Source organism: Salvia hispanica, chromosome 1 (assembly GCF_029641045.1).
Source record: "Salvia hispanica isolate PSC_SH4W2 chromosome 1, Shi_PSC_v1, whole genome shotgun sequence".
Classification (NCBI taxonomy): domain Eukaryota; kingdom Viridiplantae; phylum Streptophyta; class Magnoliopsida; order Lamiales; family Lamiaceae; genus Salvia; species Salvia hispanica.
Window position 1 is genome coordinate 48,192,034 of NC_142692.1, and position 17,737 is coordinate 48,209,770.

At 36.0% G+C, this 17,737-nt stretch overlaps 1 protein-coding gene and 1 pseudogene across 1 annotated transcript; one reads left to right on the forward strand and one right to left on the reverse strand.

The window, feature by feature from the left end:
* Positions 1-542: 542 nt before the first annotated feature.
* Positions 543-11,770, reverse strand: EMB140 (EMBRYO DEFECTIVE 140). The gene is made up of 16 exons (XM_048125117.2): positions 11,430-11,770; positions 11,040-11,173; positions 10,092-10,149; positions 9,276-9,491; positions 8,482-8,754; positions 6,906-7,040; positions 6,689-6,814; positions 5,963-6,007; positions 5,579-5,686; positions 4,234-4,376; positions 4,010-4,133; positions 3,132-3,206; positions 2,008-2,373; positions 1,832-1,924; positions 1,321-1,480; positions 543-981 (listed from the first exon to the last, which is right to left on the reverse strand). The coding sequence occupies exons 1-16, from the start codon at positions 11,664-11,666 to the stop codon at positions 746-748; spliced, it is 2,529 nt and encodes an 842-aa protein (XP_047981074.2). The 5' UTR covers positions 11,667-11,770; the 3' UTR covers positions 543-745.
* A 2,578-nt stretch (positions 11,771-14,348) lies between these two features.
* LOC125220483 (uncharacterized) lies at positions 14,349-16,397 on the forward strand (annotated as a pseudogene).
* Positions 16,398-17,737: the final 1,340 nt, after the last annotated feature.

Genomic DNA, 17,737 nt, shown 5'->3' on the forward strand with positions numbered 1-17,737 from the left:
TAGAATTACTATAAGCGAAACATTATTTTATTTTTATAAATTATCACAAAAATCATCTATGTAGAATTGGTTTGTGGCAAATTTTGCAACTTTAATAGAATCGATTATATTTACCTTTGCTATTTTTCTCGTCTATTATATGATTTCAGATTTAGGGAAATTTTATGATGCAGCAGATTGAAAATATATCTATTCAAAGACACATCTTTCAATTTATAAATTAAAATGATACTCATTCACTAAGGGGTTTTTTGATTTGCAAGATTATATCTCACATAAATATCGTATGTATTTGGTTCATTAGATTATATATTATTACAACTATCTTAATCTTAGATGAATAATCATTCCAAGCTTTCTAATGCATTCCCTTCTATCTTGTATGTGGGCTTTGTTTTTGGTGGTGTACTTGTACTCGCTTGCTTCCTATATTCTGTAGTGAATTGACGAGTAGACCTTATTTCATAGTTCATACATTCCCTGCATCAGTTATCTAACAAAACTAGTAGGGTGTACGACCAATGCATTTCAACCATGTCCAATGAGCCAAAAATGTGTATCCCTCTTGAAAAATTACGATCTTGACACTATTAAAAAAGACTTGTCAAACTGATATATGAGTGAAGAAACACTGCTTGATATCATACTAATATAGATTATCGACGTGTGCCCAATTAGAAAACGATCATCAAGCAATCCAACTTTTTAGTCAAACTACAAGCATAGGCAGTGGCTTATTTGACCATCATGATTTCATTAGCATCTTCCTGAACTCATCATTAGATTTGGGGTTATCGGCCTCCTGTTCATTAGCTGCATCAGATGGTGGTGTGCTTCGACTGCTCCAACCGAGCGGTTTAACATTTCTTGGTACTGCAAATGTGTTCCTCCCCTTCAACTGAACATCACCCTGCCCAGAAGTGGGAGATTGTGGCTGAATGTCCATTTTCCCCTTGGGAGTCTCTCGTGTGTCAGATCGGCCTGCAACGTTACAGCAATATGAATCACATATATTGTGCAGTGAATTTAGTAAAGCAGGAAATTTCATAGGCAAGCTATCCATGCCAAAGCAGATCGGATGAGGGATCAGTCTAGCAAATCAACTGCCTGGCGTTGATATGTTCCTCCCCTTGGACTTGTTTTTTTGTTTTTGGACGAGAACATTTTATAAAATGACAGCATCTAGTAACTACCTAGCGTCTGACGGAATATCCTCTACTTCAAACAGCAATTGACATTTTAGATTTGTCTCAAATAACAACTGACAAACACAAGGTAGGATCAAAATTTGATGATAGACATGCTGATGTATTAACTTACCATGTTCTGCTCTGCCACTACGCCCAGCAACTTCTTTCTTCCTGCCTTGCTTAGGATCTGATTTCAAAATGCTTAACTTCTTGCCCATAAAGATTTGTTTATTCTTTTGTAAAGCCGCTGCAAGGTGTGCATCGTCTGAGAAATCCACATATGCCAACCCCTTCATGAAGAAACAGGTGTAAATCCAACAGAATTATAGAATGCAAATCCCAAGACCAAACTCTAAATGAACAGAGATTTTAGGGTCTCAGCCACTATATTGTACCACTGAGCAACATCAACATTAATCTAATCAATTTCCTTTTTACTTTCTAAGGAAAATGGCATCTCCAAGACTTTTATTCTTGTCAGAGCTGGTAAAAGAGAAAATTTTGGTTTTTTAAGCAAGAATGTAGCCAATAAAACATTAACAAAAAGTTGCAAACCTAGGAAGACGAACATTAAAACCCACTATAAGTGAATTGTACATATTAATTACTGCCCCGATGGGAATAAAATGCTCAGCACTTACTCTTGATTTTCTGGTAAATTTGTCCTTTAGTAATCGAACTGCAACAACTCCACCAGCATCAGCAAAGAAATTATGCAGATCATCAGCAGTTGCCTACACGTATTGTAATGAATATCATTATCCATTAATTAATGATGATTGGTTACAAAAGAAAGTCTTAGCACGGGATGACATGCCTGGAGATTCAGATTGGAAACGAAGGCAGTGCATTGATCATTAAATTGGATAGATTTTTTAGACTTATCCTGCATTTCCTGGTTTTTAGCACGTTCTGCATTTTTGTTTTTTAACTCAGCAGCTTCACTTGGTTCAGCTGATTGCCTTGGCTGACCTTTATCATTCTGAATTTTTTTGTTGGAGTCGTGAGCCGCACTTTTGTGATGCTTAGCTGGTGGCTGTTCTTCTACTGAATGTGAAGTTAGCTTCCTCTTTTCCCGGGCACTTTTCTTGGATGGATTTTCTCTCTCATTTGCAGCAGGAATGACATTTTTGCTCTCCTGTTGCAACCTAAACAGCTGCAACTCTTGAAGACGAGGAGACACCTGCAACAATGTTAACATTGGATGCAACACACGAAGGAATAATCAAAAGGGATACTGTAAAATAATAAAATATCTTAAATTCAAAGCATCTCATATGAAGAGCCTGATCATCTAAATTGCAGGTATCCCAAATTATTTTCAGCAAGTATTGTTCATAAATCATGTCTAACTAAAACAAAAGGTACACTAAGGTTAATAATGTGTAATCCAGGACATATCAAATGGGCATCAATACAAGAGACTTCTTACTTTCACTTTCTCCAGCAACTCTAAAGTTCTATGCATGTGTCACATACAGGCTTCTTATTCTAGTTGGCAAACAGATGATATGGTAATAAATAATGAAAATATTGACCCATTAATTATGCTTACTGACAGTTCAGCGTAATGCTACTAACAAACATACTGATCCACAATTCCACATAGACAATTAGGGGCACAGCCTGGCACCACATAACTTCTATGAACATATCCCAAGTTAAGTGTTGAGGAATGTAATGTGCCTCTTTGACTAATAAAATGATGCAGAAAATATGCAGTTAAAAAAAATGACCTGCCTATTATTCATCACGACTATTTGCATATATATTGGCAATAATGCAGAGCAAGTCAGAAAGGTGGCATTATTATAACAAGTGAAAAGAAAAACTTTAAGAAGTAAAGGGGCTATATATTGCAAGTAATGCCAAAGAATGTAGTCTTAAGTAGTGAACATCAGGTAAGGCATATTGGAAAACAAAATTTAAACAGAGAAGTACCTTTTGAACAGCAATATCAAACTCTTCCAGTGATCCATATTCTCTCTCAAAGCGCAGCCATGAATGGCAAATATCCTGAATGATTCTGTTTTTTAGGAAATGAATGTATCATCTAATCCAAAGGTATCACATGTATCTCAATTGAAAAACATCAAGAAGACTCTGAACCAATACAAAGTGAGATCAGTCAAGTCCAAGAAGGCATTAGTTACAATTAAGTCATGTGAGGGTTGACTTTTATGAGGAATAGTCGAACAAGGGACATCACCATTATTTAAAAGGACAAAAAGGACTTGAATGCATGGGCTTGTTGAGTTCCACAACAACAATGGTGCAATAAGTGGGGAAATGTTTTACATGCATCTTATCACTCAAGCATCCAAATAATGTTGTCTGGTTCATACCTATTAAGCAATTCACTAATTTAATAATTGGCTATATCAATTATCACTAAAGAAGCACTATTCAGATCAGATTTCTGCACAAAGTACATACAATACAATTCTAGTCTAAAAAGCTTTAAAAATAAACAAGCCTGTTTCCTATTCTTCAAACAAATTAATCATCTGCAGCATATAATAACAAAAGGCAGTAAGCTGACTATGGCTAAAACCTTTGAAAAGTGAATACTGTCTTTAAGAATTTCAGAGACAAGTTTGAACTTTGAAGATGTTATGAAGCAGATACATCCCCTGAGAAAAATCATTTTTCTTTTTCTTAAAGTGGGATACAAGATAACGTGGTGACTCCAAAAAGAGGTAGAAGACACTTAAAGAGAAAAATTTTCATCAACCAGCTCCCGTTACCCACCAAGAGAAATCAAAGGAAAGGGTTAGCCCTTCTAACCAACTACAGCAATAGTCAGCCCAAAGTCCTACCTCTGAGCCTGTTCCAGGGAATCTCTTACTGTAGCATCTCTTGTAAAGGGATCTGCCTTCATTTATATTGCCCGTCTCAGTCTCCCATGCTATATAAGCTTGCCAAGCTTCCATCATAGACCCACTAGAAAATAATAGAACAGAAAAATATAGTTTAATAACTCTGTTTATAACAATAAAGTTTTAAAGAATCAACCAAAAAAGGGCAAGAATATAGGGAACACCATATTTTAAGCAAGCTCTCCCAGACGCCACGAGCCGCAGTCAAATCTTTTCCATACTTCAACTCCAGTCGAGCCCAATAACTGTGCAAGCGAAGTAAGCTTTCTGTGTTTTTGAGATGTGGGGATAGGTAATCTGATGCACGCTAAGATCCAAAAAACAAAAAAAACTTATGTAAACAGGGGTTAATAGATTTCAAAAGTAAAAGGCACACATTTTGCCAATATAGTCAGTTGACATAAAATAGACTGATACCATTAAGCAGTACATCTTTTTTAGACTTTCATACTGCTTCAGCACATAGATACACACATCAAAATCAACAAAGCGAAACATGAAATGAGAGTAGTTGGTGGCTATTCAGCCATCATGGATACAAGGCATCTATAAACATTTAATGAGGAGCATGATACTGTGCAACTCGTGTTTTAAGCCGAGGGCTTCAAAAATAATAAATAACCATAGAACTATACAATAACTATTGCATAATGCATAGCATTGCCATATAATTTGATTTCTCATAGAAGACAAGATCAGGAAGTAATTAAACAATGTCAATCAACAATTGTGATAAAGGACATAGAAGACAAGATCAGGAAGTAAGGTAGCTTATTGTTGCAAAACTACCAATTAGCAACCAGCCTGACTAATGCACAAGAAGCAGTAAATAAAATATGAATAAAGCTTCTATTTTAAACCTGTGAACCTTTTCAATCTAGAGATTTCAGATGTGATAAGGTATGGTTCAAAGTCCTCTGGGCTCATATTTTTCCACATCATAAAGAAAGGCATATGCATCTAGCTGTTGCCATGCTTGTGTGTGATAAGTTAAGATTCAATAGTTCTAACAATATGAACACCAACATAATAGTACTCCCTCCGCCCCGCCATAAACGGGGCGTTTCTTTTGGAGACGGGGTTTAAGAAAATGATAGTATTTCAAGAGTTAAGTGGAAAGAGAATAAAGTAAAATAGTAAAGAGAGAATAAAGTAGAGAAGTGAAGAGAGGATAAAGTAAGAGAGAGGAAAGGTGTTATTTTTTGCTGAAAACGGAAATGACTCATTTTAGGTGGACATCCCAAAAAGGAATGTGAATCGCTTATGGTGGGACGGAGGAAGTATTTGTCAAAAGTAACAACAGAACAAAACAAGTGTGCGGCTGTCACATTCTACTTCAGATATATTGACTAGTTACACCAATAAAGGGGAAAAAACTAAGAGCGTCAACATGTCTACAAATTAATCATCAATACAAAATTACTATAAACAGACTTGTAAAAATCAGAGGTCTAGGAACCCAAGGCAATAGTCAGTAAAAACACTTAAAATAAGTCCACAATATAAAACCTGAAATATATCCCTTAAAATTGCATAGTCCACTTCATCCTTCACAGCTGTAGATGAAGACATTCTCCGCCTTAACCCATCGGCTCTTGTGAGGAATACATTTAGGTACTGACAGAAAGTGCAGGCAAAGTCAGAAATATGGAGTACAAGAAAACAGCAATGAGTTGACATCAATGCTCCAGGTATATAAGTCTAAATCCATGAGACCCTACATGTTTAGAACTACATGTGCAGTACAAAAGAAAACACAGGTCAATGTCCTCCACTTCCGGTTAAGAACAAATTATTCAGAAGAGCCACAGACAGTAAGCATGTTCAGTAACTCTCCCAATACTTGAAATGCATATTTTTCTGAACAATCAATCATATGTTAAAATTTTGTACCTCATCAAATCCTGAAAAAGTGCACAGCAGTGATCGTTCAAATACCTGAAATAATGAGAAATAAGAAGTTGCACACAATAAAAAAGGAAGGGAGGGGAGCACAGGAATAGCAAGAGAAGAAGATCAAGAGATTACGCACCACACTGTAACAAAAAGTAGTTTACATAATTAAATACTGAAAGAGAAATAAAATTCTTCAAATAACAGGACCAGGCAGAATTAGATTAAACCTTAAACATGCATCTACTCTCTTTGCATGTTGACTCCAGAACTTGAAACGGCACATGCAACAAGTTTGCAGTGTCATATCAGAAATCCATAGATTTAGAGTTATTAGATAACTCAAAAATGTGTGTACTATATCAGATTGATACCTCTGAGTCTCTGACACATGATGCCTAAGTTATTGATGCAGTTTTCTTGGATTTCTACTTTTCTTTTGCAGCATAAAGAAACTAGTCTAAGATAGCAGAGTTGAATGGTTGATTTCCAATCTTGTGAAACAACAACACAGTATGGACCTTATGGAATTGAGTATTCTCTAAGAAATAACTTCGCTCCCACCCCCCTAAAAAAAGAAATCAGAAGGAGGATTTCTTATATGTCAACTTAAGTAGTGCATTAAAAATGCACCTACAACATTGAACAAGAAATAAAAGGCACAAAAGATATAAAAAATCATCTATTAGGTGTCAGACTCATCGAAGGACTAGAATAGATACATACTGTTGATAACTCTTCCTCAGAAGCATGACAACGTTCCAGGGCAAGCAAGTATCGAACCCACAATTCACCCACCCAAGGACAGTTCCTTGTGGCCCTATAATAGCTGTCCCTCACAATTCTGGCAGTCTGCAATGCATCAGTTCAAATGTCATTTTGATTGCAATCTCAGAAATTATAAATGTGAGAAAACACAACTACATAAAATGAAGTACAAAACCTTAAATGTTTTATCCAGATACTGTGTATAGTCAAGCCATAGATCAGCAGATACAGGAAACACGGCTATAGCTCGTTCATACAAGATCTGTATACGTGCTGGATCACCAGATGAGTGCTCAAATTTCAAGTAAGTCTGCAGAAGTATGAAAATCATTAGCAATTTGAAACTTGTCTACAAATATTAGACAATACACATCTGTCTTTTAACAGTGATAAGAATTGGTCATTTTATTATCAGAACTAGAACACTTTCAGTGTTCAACATGATAGATGAGAAAATAAAACTTTAGCGAGTCAGTTAGGAGGATTTGTAATATGGTAAGATATTCACATCAACAACTTCATTGAATGGAACCATTTAAATAAGTGTACTCTACATGAAACCTACTCTAATTGTGTACCATTATTTGGGGCATTTGATGCCAACTTAAAACAGACCAACTCAGCTCTTTCCCTGATTCATCTCCTCAAATCAAAACCTCCAGTAAAATGCAACCTTATTTGTTCTGGAAAATACATTACTGGGAAGAGTCCAAAGGTGAACAACTAAAGCAGAAGTCCTGTATATATAAACCTGAAGACCTAATTTGGTTTTACATTAAGACACTTTTTTTCCAGAGTTCTATGGCTGGCTTAACACTCATAACGTGTGCTTCGATTTATTCTTACATAATATACACACTTGCTCAATATACACACATGTGCTTCGATTTATTCTTACTCAATATACACACTTGCAAAAACTTCTTTCAGCCCTATACCCTCAATCAAAAATCCATTATCATCATTATCTGGGCACTGGGTATTGGAACTGGGAATGAAATTAAAACAGCTGTATAGTTACCATCTAGATTCTACAAATATTTCATAAAGATATGAAGTGCTGATGGACAACTAAAATCACCAAGAGCATTAAGCTACTGCCTCAACGAGGTCTGTTTGAAGTTTGAACTTAATAAGGCAAATAAGCCGTTTCTTTTTTCTTTTCTTTACAAAAATTAAAATAATATTTGAAGAGCTTATGATCCTTACACCTAGATCCCTTCATCTTATAATGTATAACTTTCAAATCATGCTAAAACAACAGCAACTCCTAGTAACAAAGTCAATCTCCAAAAAGAAAAGGACTATGAAGGGCCACTACTAGAGATAAAAGGACATCTTATAGTGATGGCCACACAGCTAAAAGTCTAAGACTCTCAAGACAACACGATTTATTCCCTTATTTATGTTCCATTTTGTGATACGAATATTATTCCAAGAAAGAGGAGAAGTGCTGCAGATCAATTAAAAAATAACATACACCCACCCAATAAGGCAATGTCCTATAACAAGTACTAGCACTCAATGGTTTTTAATTTGCACCTTAGACAACTTTTCGGCACCAGCACAAAATTTCTGTATCTGTAAGTGAATCTCAATTTGCATCAACCTACAACGTGACCAAAATATAAATCTCTCATCTTTTGTACAAGCAGAACTTCAGTCCTTTAAAGTGGTTGATGAGTGTTCTTTTTTTAAAAAATAGATTATTTCCTTCTGGTAGAGAGAAGAGGGTTCTAGTGTGCACGTACCATGAAATCTTGAAGTTTTTCAGAATCTGTATTGCTCTTGGAAATATTTTCTTCTAGATGAGCTCGGTCATTCAGCATCTCCAATGCCTTTTGATATACAGAGACAACATGAGATGGAAGGTCATCTAAGTCTTTATTGTTAGCATTAGTGAGACGCCCCTGATCAGCTTCCCAGGCCTGGTACGCAGCAAGTGTTGATTTTAGGTCGGTATGGGGAATAGATAACTGACGATGAAATAAATTTCGCACGCGCTGGATCTGCTTTTCTTTTGCCTGCAAAATAAGCAGCCACTATTAACTACGGAAACTTATACAAAGTCAAAGTGACATACCAGTTAACAAGAAAGAACATAATATTTCTGATTAGAAACAAAAACTGGCTGAAAAAGCTGGTAAAAATAAGCACAATCACAGATTTCTAAGATCTGATCAAAGGCCTTAGACTGAAATTAGTAAAGTATCTTCTGACAATAAAATGGGAAATCTTTTGATTACCAAACATATGATTTTAAGGAACAGCCATTCAAAATATTATACTACATCAGCAGCTATATCAAGAGAAGCTTGCCCCTACATAGAAGATGAAATAACTATAATTGTATTGACCTCCTTGTCCCAATATCTATTAGTAGACTCTGAGTAGGCAAGGATGACATAAGAACAAGCAATTCTAATGCCACAAAGTGACCAATTATATTCCAATGACACATACCACAGTTATAAGTACCACAGGGAGAACATTGTTTACAGAAAACTCATTAAACTGATGTAGGAAATGAATAACAGTCTCTAACCGCAGAGTCAGTTTCATCAATAATAAAAATAATCGCTTGTTCAAATTCTCTGTACAGTTCCCATATGTGGTGACCTCCATCAACATGCAAGCCAGCAGCAGTAAGTGCACGCTCAAACAGATTTCTTGCTTTCGAGATGCCCACAGCAGAACATTCTTTGACAGAAGGATCATGTTCTTGTACAAAATTTAAGTAGTCACACCAAAGGTCAACAGACTGCACAAAGAAGCATCAGTCAACTCTTTATTACTAGATACTAGATGGCAAACTGCAAAATGCTTTTAAAGAAATGCACATGACTATACACATGTACAAATATATAGAGAGCATCTTTTAAGTGAAACAGTTCAATTTCCATAAGATCACCTTTGCTATTACTCCCTCCGACCACAAAAAATAGACAAAGTTGTAAATGGCACGGGTTTTAATACATAATTGGTAAAGTAAGAGAGGAGAGAAAATGGGGGGAAAGTAGTGTTAGTGGATTGTGGGGTCCACATTTAGAATGATGTACTATATGGTTAGTATTGGTTTAAAACTTTCCATTTTTAGACTTAGTCTAATTTTGGTGGACGGCCCAAAATGGTAAAACTTGTCTATTTTTTGTGGACGGAGGGAGAATAATATTTTATGTTATTCAGCTTGATTAATATTAGTAAAAGTCACACTTTGAAGCTTGTGGTCACCAATAACTAAAGGAAGTACGTAAAAAAGTGGATATAGTTTTCACTTGTGAACAGAATTTAATCTGATTGTCATGGAGATTAGTAAACTGTAATCTATAGTTAGGTTTTCAGGTATAATACAAGAGCATACCATATAATCAGACACTCCTCGTTCATACAGCTTTTCGATCTGAGGGAGTGCTTCTAGCCTGCAAAGGGATTATTTTATCACATAATAATGTGACAGTATGTCCAACAATAGTCACAACATAAAACATGAAACATGAATCTGACCACATTTTAAGTGCATAAATTTAAGGGACAGACCAAAATGGAAATAGTGGTTTTTTAAGGATGGAGGGAGTACGTAAAATGCAGCAAAGTGGGGCTCTTTCTCCACTCGCAAAACACACTACCTCACTTCTATTAAAACTCGTGTGACACTTGGGCGTGCACTGCTTTGCGTGACATACATAATTCCAATTGTTTATTATTTTAAACTGAAATTTTTTGCTCATATTCTATACTTTACAAACACATCCACTTTTGTGAAATGATAAGCCATACTTGCTTTATCCCTACACCATGTATTTTTTACCTCGGTATGCAAATATTTCTAACACCAAAAAAATCATGAGGTCACAGAAACTATATCATACCAACTATCAGAAAGAATATATGTATACTTTACAAACACGTCCACTTTTGTGAAATGATAAGCCATACTTGCTTTGTCCCTACACCATGTATTAATTACCTTGGTATGCAAATATTTCTAACACCAAAAAAATCATGAGGTCGCAGAAACTATATCATACCAACTATCAGAAAGAATATATGTAAGAGAAGCATTGAGTGCCAACACAAACAGATCGCATTAGGCAATGTTCAGAACTAAAACATATCACCTTGTTGATTCCTAATTCAGTATGCCAAAACACTATTGACTTTCTTTCGATAGCTATACCTTATAAATTATATGGGAGACCAGTTAAAATTTTGGAGTTTAGAGTGACCAGAGTGATCAGATAATTTGGAATATTGAGACAATGATCCAAAACAAGCAACGACAAACAAAAAAAGTAGATAAAAAACTCACGAGGAGCTAATAGTAGTTTGATCCTTGGCCCATTCGCGCCACATATCAGGAGTCAGTGGGAATAACGAACTCATTGCTTCCCTTGCTTGATTCAGCTTCTCTAACTCCCCCTGCTTCCGCAGAGCTTTGATATACTTCAAGATTCACACAGATAAACTGAGAATCAGCATTTTTATCCTTCATACCGGATTGAGTGACCAAATTTGAAGACTAAAAAAAACTCGGTCCATCAAAATGATGGATAAGCGCCAATCTATTGCAATAAACCCCGTGGCATAACTCTAGCTTACAGACAGAAAAGCTAGTACACATATTCACAAAAATCTAAGCACACAAAATGAGTGAAAGTGTGTATGTTCATTTTAGTTATCGGCAGGAAAGGATGCTTACTTGGACATGAGTATCGTAATCCGATGGATTATTGTAGAGCTGTGTTTCCAGTGCTTCAATTTGAGCCTTCGCCTGGGATTCATCTTCAGAGTCGGAGTCCGATTCGGATTCTGAGTCGGAGTCAGAGTCGGAGCCTTCAGTAGCGTTCTTAGCGTCGGGCATCAAAACATCGTTAGCGTTGCTGTCTTCTTCTAGGCTAGTAGATGGAGCAGTAACTAGGGTTTCAGAATCCGCCATTTTCACAAAATTAAAGCTTTCAGGAGGAAATTTTCAGAGTAGCAGTATCTATAAATTAAGTGTCTGTTTTTACTTGGATTCCTCTTTCAAAAAATCTGTCCAACTTTCCCAAAATACATCTGATTAATTTTAATGGTAAATGACCGTAAAAAATCATCATAAATTTAATACTGCCATCCGCAGGGGTGGGTGTGATCTAATTGTTAAGTCTTTCGGTAATTGCTGACTACAACTAATTTACGACTATGAGAATTTTAGAGCTAGTAATAAACTTGCCATGTGTAATTTAGTGATCTAGTAGTAAATGTTAATCGTAGGACGATGAAAGTGTTGGAGACGATGAATAGAGAAGATGAAAGCTATTAGAGATATACGGGGGTGATGGGTGATGGTATAGAGACACGAGCATAAATTATTTTGGATTCTATTTTTTGTTGAAATTTTCATTTTTGGTTGCATTCTGATTTAATATTTTTTTTCAATTTTCTATTACTGAAATTATTGAATGTTACTCCCTCCGTCCGAGATATTTTGGGACAGTTTGACCAGACACGGATTTTAAGAAATGTAATGGAAAGTGAGTTGAAAAAGTTGGTGGGATGTAGGTCCTACTTTTAAAGTATTAGTTTTATACTCCCTCCGTTCCCCAAAATTCGTCACAATTTGACCCCGACATGAGTTTTAACAAATGTAATAGAAAGTGAGTTGAAAAAGCTAGTGGCGCGTGAGTTCTACTTTTATATATTAGTTTTAAAATAAAATGTGAGTGAGAATGAGTTAGATAGTGGAATGTGGGGTCAATTACCAAAAATGGTAAAAGTGAAAGGTGACAAATTTCTAGGGCGGACGAAAAATGAAATAGGTGACAAAATTTCAGGGAATGAGGGAGTAATAAAATGTGAGTAGAAATGAGTTAGTGGAATACTTGGTCCACTACCAAAAATGGTAAAAGTGAAATGGTTCAAATTATCTGGGACAGACCAAAATGGAATACTAGGTCAAATTATCTGGGACGGAGGGAGTATATGATTAGTAATTAAATGGATTGATGACAAATGTAATTAATTCCAACACAAGTATTAAATTAAAATTTCAACATTATTAAAAAAAAGAATCTACAAGATACTCCTTCCGTCCACGAATAGGAGTCTCGTTTTTCTATTTTGCTCCGTCCACGAATAGGAGTCCCGGTTCATAATTACCATAAATGGTAAAGAGACCTCACATTCCACTAACTCATCTCACTCACATATCTTACTAATCTAAAGTCACAGTTTGGTGAAAAGACAATTTTATAAATGTGAAGCTATTTTTGTTCACCCTTTTGGTCATTTTGTGAAATGGCAGTCATTGGATAAAAAAAATTGCAGCTCCTATTGGCTTCTCAAATGGTCCAACCAAATGCAAACTTCTTGAAGAAGATTTAAAACACTTTTAAATAGACGGACTAGAATATGCACAAATGGAATCCGGCGACGGCTCCGGCGACCATTGGCGGATGAGGCGACGAGAGAGATGCCAGAGATGCAGAGGAAGCGGCGACGCTATGGGCCGCCGCCGCCGCCGCCACCACCACCACCACCACAACCACCACCTCCTTTAGTCCGTTCCCTAAAAATATCAACTTTCTAACTTTCTATTTTAAGAAATCTTTACACTCATATACATCAATTTATTTACCACTTATACCACTAATAAAGTGGATCCTATAATCCACTAATATTAATTCCATTTCTTTTTTCTCTCATTCTCTCTTACTTAACCAATTTTTCTCTCACTCTTTCTTATTTTACCAAATTGCACATTAAAACCCGTGTTGTTTCAAATATTTCTATTTTTAAAAAACGGAGGAAGTAGTATTGTATTAGTGATTTAAAAACTCTATATAATTTTATTTTTTATCATAATTTATCTAATTGAAATTTTCAATTTTATATGAGAAAATTCAATATGTCGTGCAACGCATGGGGTTGATACTAGTTAATACTCCTCCGTCCCACAAGGAATATGCACTATTTCCTTTTTAGTTCGTGCTACAAAAATATGCACTTTCTAATTTTGGAAAGTCTTTTCTTGTTAATGAGGTGAGGCCCATTTTTCACTACTAATATTTTAATTACTTTTTCTCTTGACATCTCTCTTATTTTACCAATTTAACATTAAAATTCATGCCGAACTCAAAGTGTATATTCTTTGAGGACGGAGTGAGTAATAATCCAAATGAGTATATAGTACTCCCTCCGTTCCACTTTAGGAGTCCCGGTTGATCAATTTTGAGTGTCCCGCTTTAGGAGTCCTGATTGAGATAAATTAATAAAAAATGCCTACAAAGTGTTAAAAGTGGGTCCCAACATCCACTACAACTAATAAAAAAGTGTTAAAAGTGGGTCGCAACATCCACTATAACATTTATTTATTGGACACTCAATTAAAAGTGGGTCCCAACCTCTACTACAATATTTATTTATTACACAGTCAAACACTTTTTTCTTAAAATATGTGTCCGACTCCACCGGGACTCCTAAAGCGGGACGGAGGGAGTATAATTTTAAAAAATTATGTTACTTCTTCAGTTCTTCCATATAAAACCACATCGTATGGTCTAAAAATTCCCTTTTCTTCTCTTTCCCAATTGTTTCCATTTCATTTCCTCACTTTGAATCTCTCCCGCTGATTAAGGAGATGAGCAGAAGGGCTGCTGTATCTTCAATCGATCTCGTTAATGGGAGAGGATTTCTCAATCGATGGTCTCATAAAGCCGGTATTCTCTCTCCTTTATTCTCTGTCTTCTCTTCCAAGGCTTTTCAACCTAAGAGGTGCAGAATAGATTCAGTTCCTGTTAAAGAATTAGACGATGCTATTAAATTGTTTCAAACAATAGAAAATATGCAGCCGAAGCCTTCTATGCGAATGTACAACAAACTTACGAGCGTTTGTGTAAAGATTGAGCAGTATTCATTTGCCCTTAAGGTGTTTGATGAAATGCTTCAAATGGGTTTCCCTGTTGATATGTACACTATGAGTATTGCAGTTAACTGTTGCTATCACTTGAAAGATATAAACTCTGGTTTTGCTATAATGGCCTTCTTTTTTAAGGGTGGATACGAACCAGATGCTGTGACAATCAGCCATCTCATTAAAGGGTTGTTTTTAGAGGGTAAGGAAGCAGAAGCTGTGAAATTATTCCAAAAGGTTCTGGATTTAAAACTTTGCGTTCCTGATCAGGTTATGATTCTGCACTGGATAGATGGGTTATGCAAAACTGGACAGGTCATTGCGGCTTATGATTGGGTTCGTAGATTGGAAAGTTGTGGGTGGAGACCCAACATCAAGGCTTATAGCACATTAATTGATGGGTTGTGTAAGGGTGGAAAGATGGATGATGCTTTGCAACTTCTAACTAAGATGATCAGCAAAGGTATTTTACTTAATGTTGTCACATATAATACCATGATTAAGGGACTATGTGATAATGGTAGGCATACTGATGTTGGAGACTTATTGAATGAAATGGCCAATTCAACGATATCTTTGGATGTGCATACTTTCAGTATATTGATCGATGCATATTGTAAGGAAGGGAAGATGGAAGAGGCTACAAATGTATTGGAAATTATGACGCAACAAAACATTTCTCCTGATGTGGTCACATATAGTACACTTATTGATGGATTTTGTATGAAAGGTGAAATAGATAGGCTTAATGCCTAATATTGTTAGCTATAATAGCTTATTAAATGGATATTGCAAGAAGGGATGCGTGGATGAAGCTTGGCTTCTTTTTCTTGAAATTCCTAGTAAAGGTTTGGTGCTTGATACACATACTTATACCACCATGATTCATGGATTATGTAGTAAATATAGATTTGTTGAGGGCTGGAAACTTTTCGAGGATATGGAAGCCCAACATGTATGTTGTCCTGACTTGCATACTTATAATATATTGTTGGATGGGCTGTGTAGCAATGGGGAGATTGATGAGGCTGTTTCATTATTGTTGGATGGGCTGTGTAACATACGAATATTGTAAGTTACAACAGCTTATTGAATGGATATTGCAAAAAGAGAAGCATGGATGAAGCTTGGCTTCTTTTTCTTGAAATTCCCAATAAAGGCTTGGTGCGAACTAAACATACATATAATACCATGATACACGGATTATTTAGTGCAAATAAATTTGGCGAGGGCTGGAAACTTTTTGAGGATATGGAAGATCAAGAAGTGTGTTTTCCTGACTTGCATACTTATACTGTATTGTTGGATGTGTTGTGTAGCAATGGAGAGATGGATAAGGCTGTTTCATTGTTCCGCCTGATTGAAGATAAAGGATTTACCCCTGACGTAGTCACGTATGGTGCTCTCATAAATGGATTATGCAAAAATGGAAAACATGGCATGGCAAGAGATATTTTCAATCAACTTCCTTCAAAAGGTGTACAACCTGATGCTTATATATATAATATGATCATTGGTTCATATTGTCAAGAAGGGTCTTTGGAAGAGGTAAAACGTTTGCTGGTAGAGATGGAGGATCGCGGCTGTGGACCTAATCGTGTAACATACAACGTCATCATCGGGAGTCTGCTAAAGCAAAATGAGGCTGACAAGGCAAGATCATTCATGGAAGAAAAGAGATTCTCAGCCGATTCTGCAACTTCTTCGATGCCAAATGGAGATGATTTTTTCCACAAATAGATGGAGGACCTTGCACCCAAGGAAATTGTATCCTAGTCCATATCAAGTGGAGGTTAGTGATATTATCACCATTCTTTATGCATAATAATGCTGTTCAATTCTTGAACTCGTTTTTTGCCTTTGCTAATTTTCAGTTATTGTCTATTCATATCGAGGCATCCAAAAAGTTAACATTTGAAGAGATTTTAATCTAAGACTTGTATTGAAACTGCTGATTTTAGTTCATGGTGTGTTTGTTTCCATGCAGGCGTCGTTGTTTCTAGTGCAGGGCGAGGATTGATGCAGCCTATGAGCCAAAGGTTTATGTCTCGGAGCTTCAAGCTGGGCTCCTTTTTTTGTATGCTTGAGATATATGAGTTCCTTAATGCTGCCGCGTGATGCAATTGAATATGCGGATATTATCAACGTGTATTTGTTTTCAAAATTTGTTATATTTAGATGAGCTAAATGGTTAGTTGTTGAGGGTGCTCTTTGCATTTCTGTGTTTTGGTAACTGTGTGATATTCATTTTGTGCTTTTACATGACTCTGGTGCTGTCAATCCATTCCGGCTAACAGAAAATTTGGGTTAGGTCAAGCATGTTCCAATATCATCCAACAAATATATATATATATATATATATATATATAGTAGTGATATAAGGCAAGTGCACATAAAGTACATAACTAGAGAACAAATCATAGCCACAAGATCAAGAAAATCAAGGGCTAGTTTTAACACATGTGATTTTCGAATTTGAAGGAGAAATCAGTTCACTCTATCACAGATTTACTTCACTATACAAGGCGGGGTTATAATGGACATTTCACAAATAAAATTAGGGTTAACAATTGAAATAATTTCTCGTTACGGAATTCAATCTATCCCGCCATCACTCCTCTTCCCGTCTTCTCCTTCTTCACCTATTCTCGAAATTTCGTCGCCGTCTTCCTGTCGCTACAATCGCAGTCGTCTCCATCCATCGTCGCTGTCTTCCCGTCGCTGCAATCGTCGTCGCCTCCATCCATCGTCGAACAATGAATTCAAATCAGAAAGATTTTCCAAAATGTAAGTTGCTCTACTAGTTTCTGATTTAGATTTCTCATTCTGATTTAGATTTAGTTTTAGAATAAAAGTTAGTTTTGAGAATTCTGCAAATTTAAACATCGACAGTTTTTAATAAGTGAGATCTGCAATAGTTTATTATGGAATCCAAATTGAACATAAGAACATCTGCTTACAGTTAATTAATAGAGTTAACTACTTCTATGTTTTTGTGTAGGTTTTGATCGACAGAAAAGAAAAACAACAACCGTAGACTCCGATCATGAGTAACAACTACCTGCTCTGTTTTTCATTTAGTGAAGTATTCCAGTGTTAGAGTGAAGTGTCTGTCA

Coding starts and splice junctions, on each gene's coding strand:
- EMB140 (XM_048125117.2), bottom strand. CDS start 11,666: ATGGCGGATTCTGAAACCCTAGTTACTGCTCCATCTACTAGCCTAGAA. Junction 4,377..5,578: donor TTTTAAGGGATATATTTCAG/GTTTTATATTGT, acceptor TTTGGATCTTAG/CGTGCATCAGATTACCTATC. Junction 3,207..4,009: donor TCCCTGGAACAGGCTCAGAG/GTAGGACTTTGG, acceptor AGAATCATTCAG/GATATTTGCCATTCATGGCT.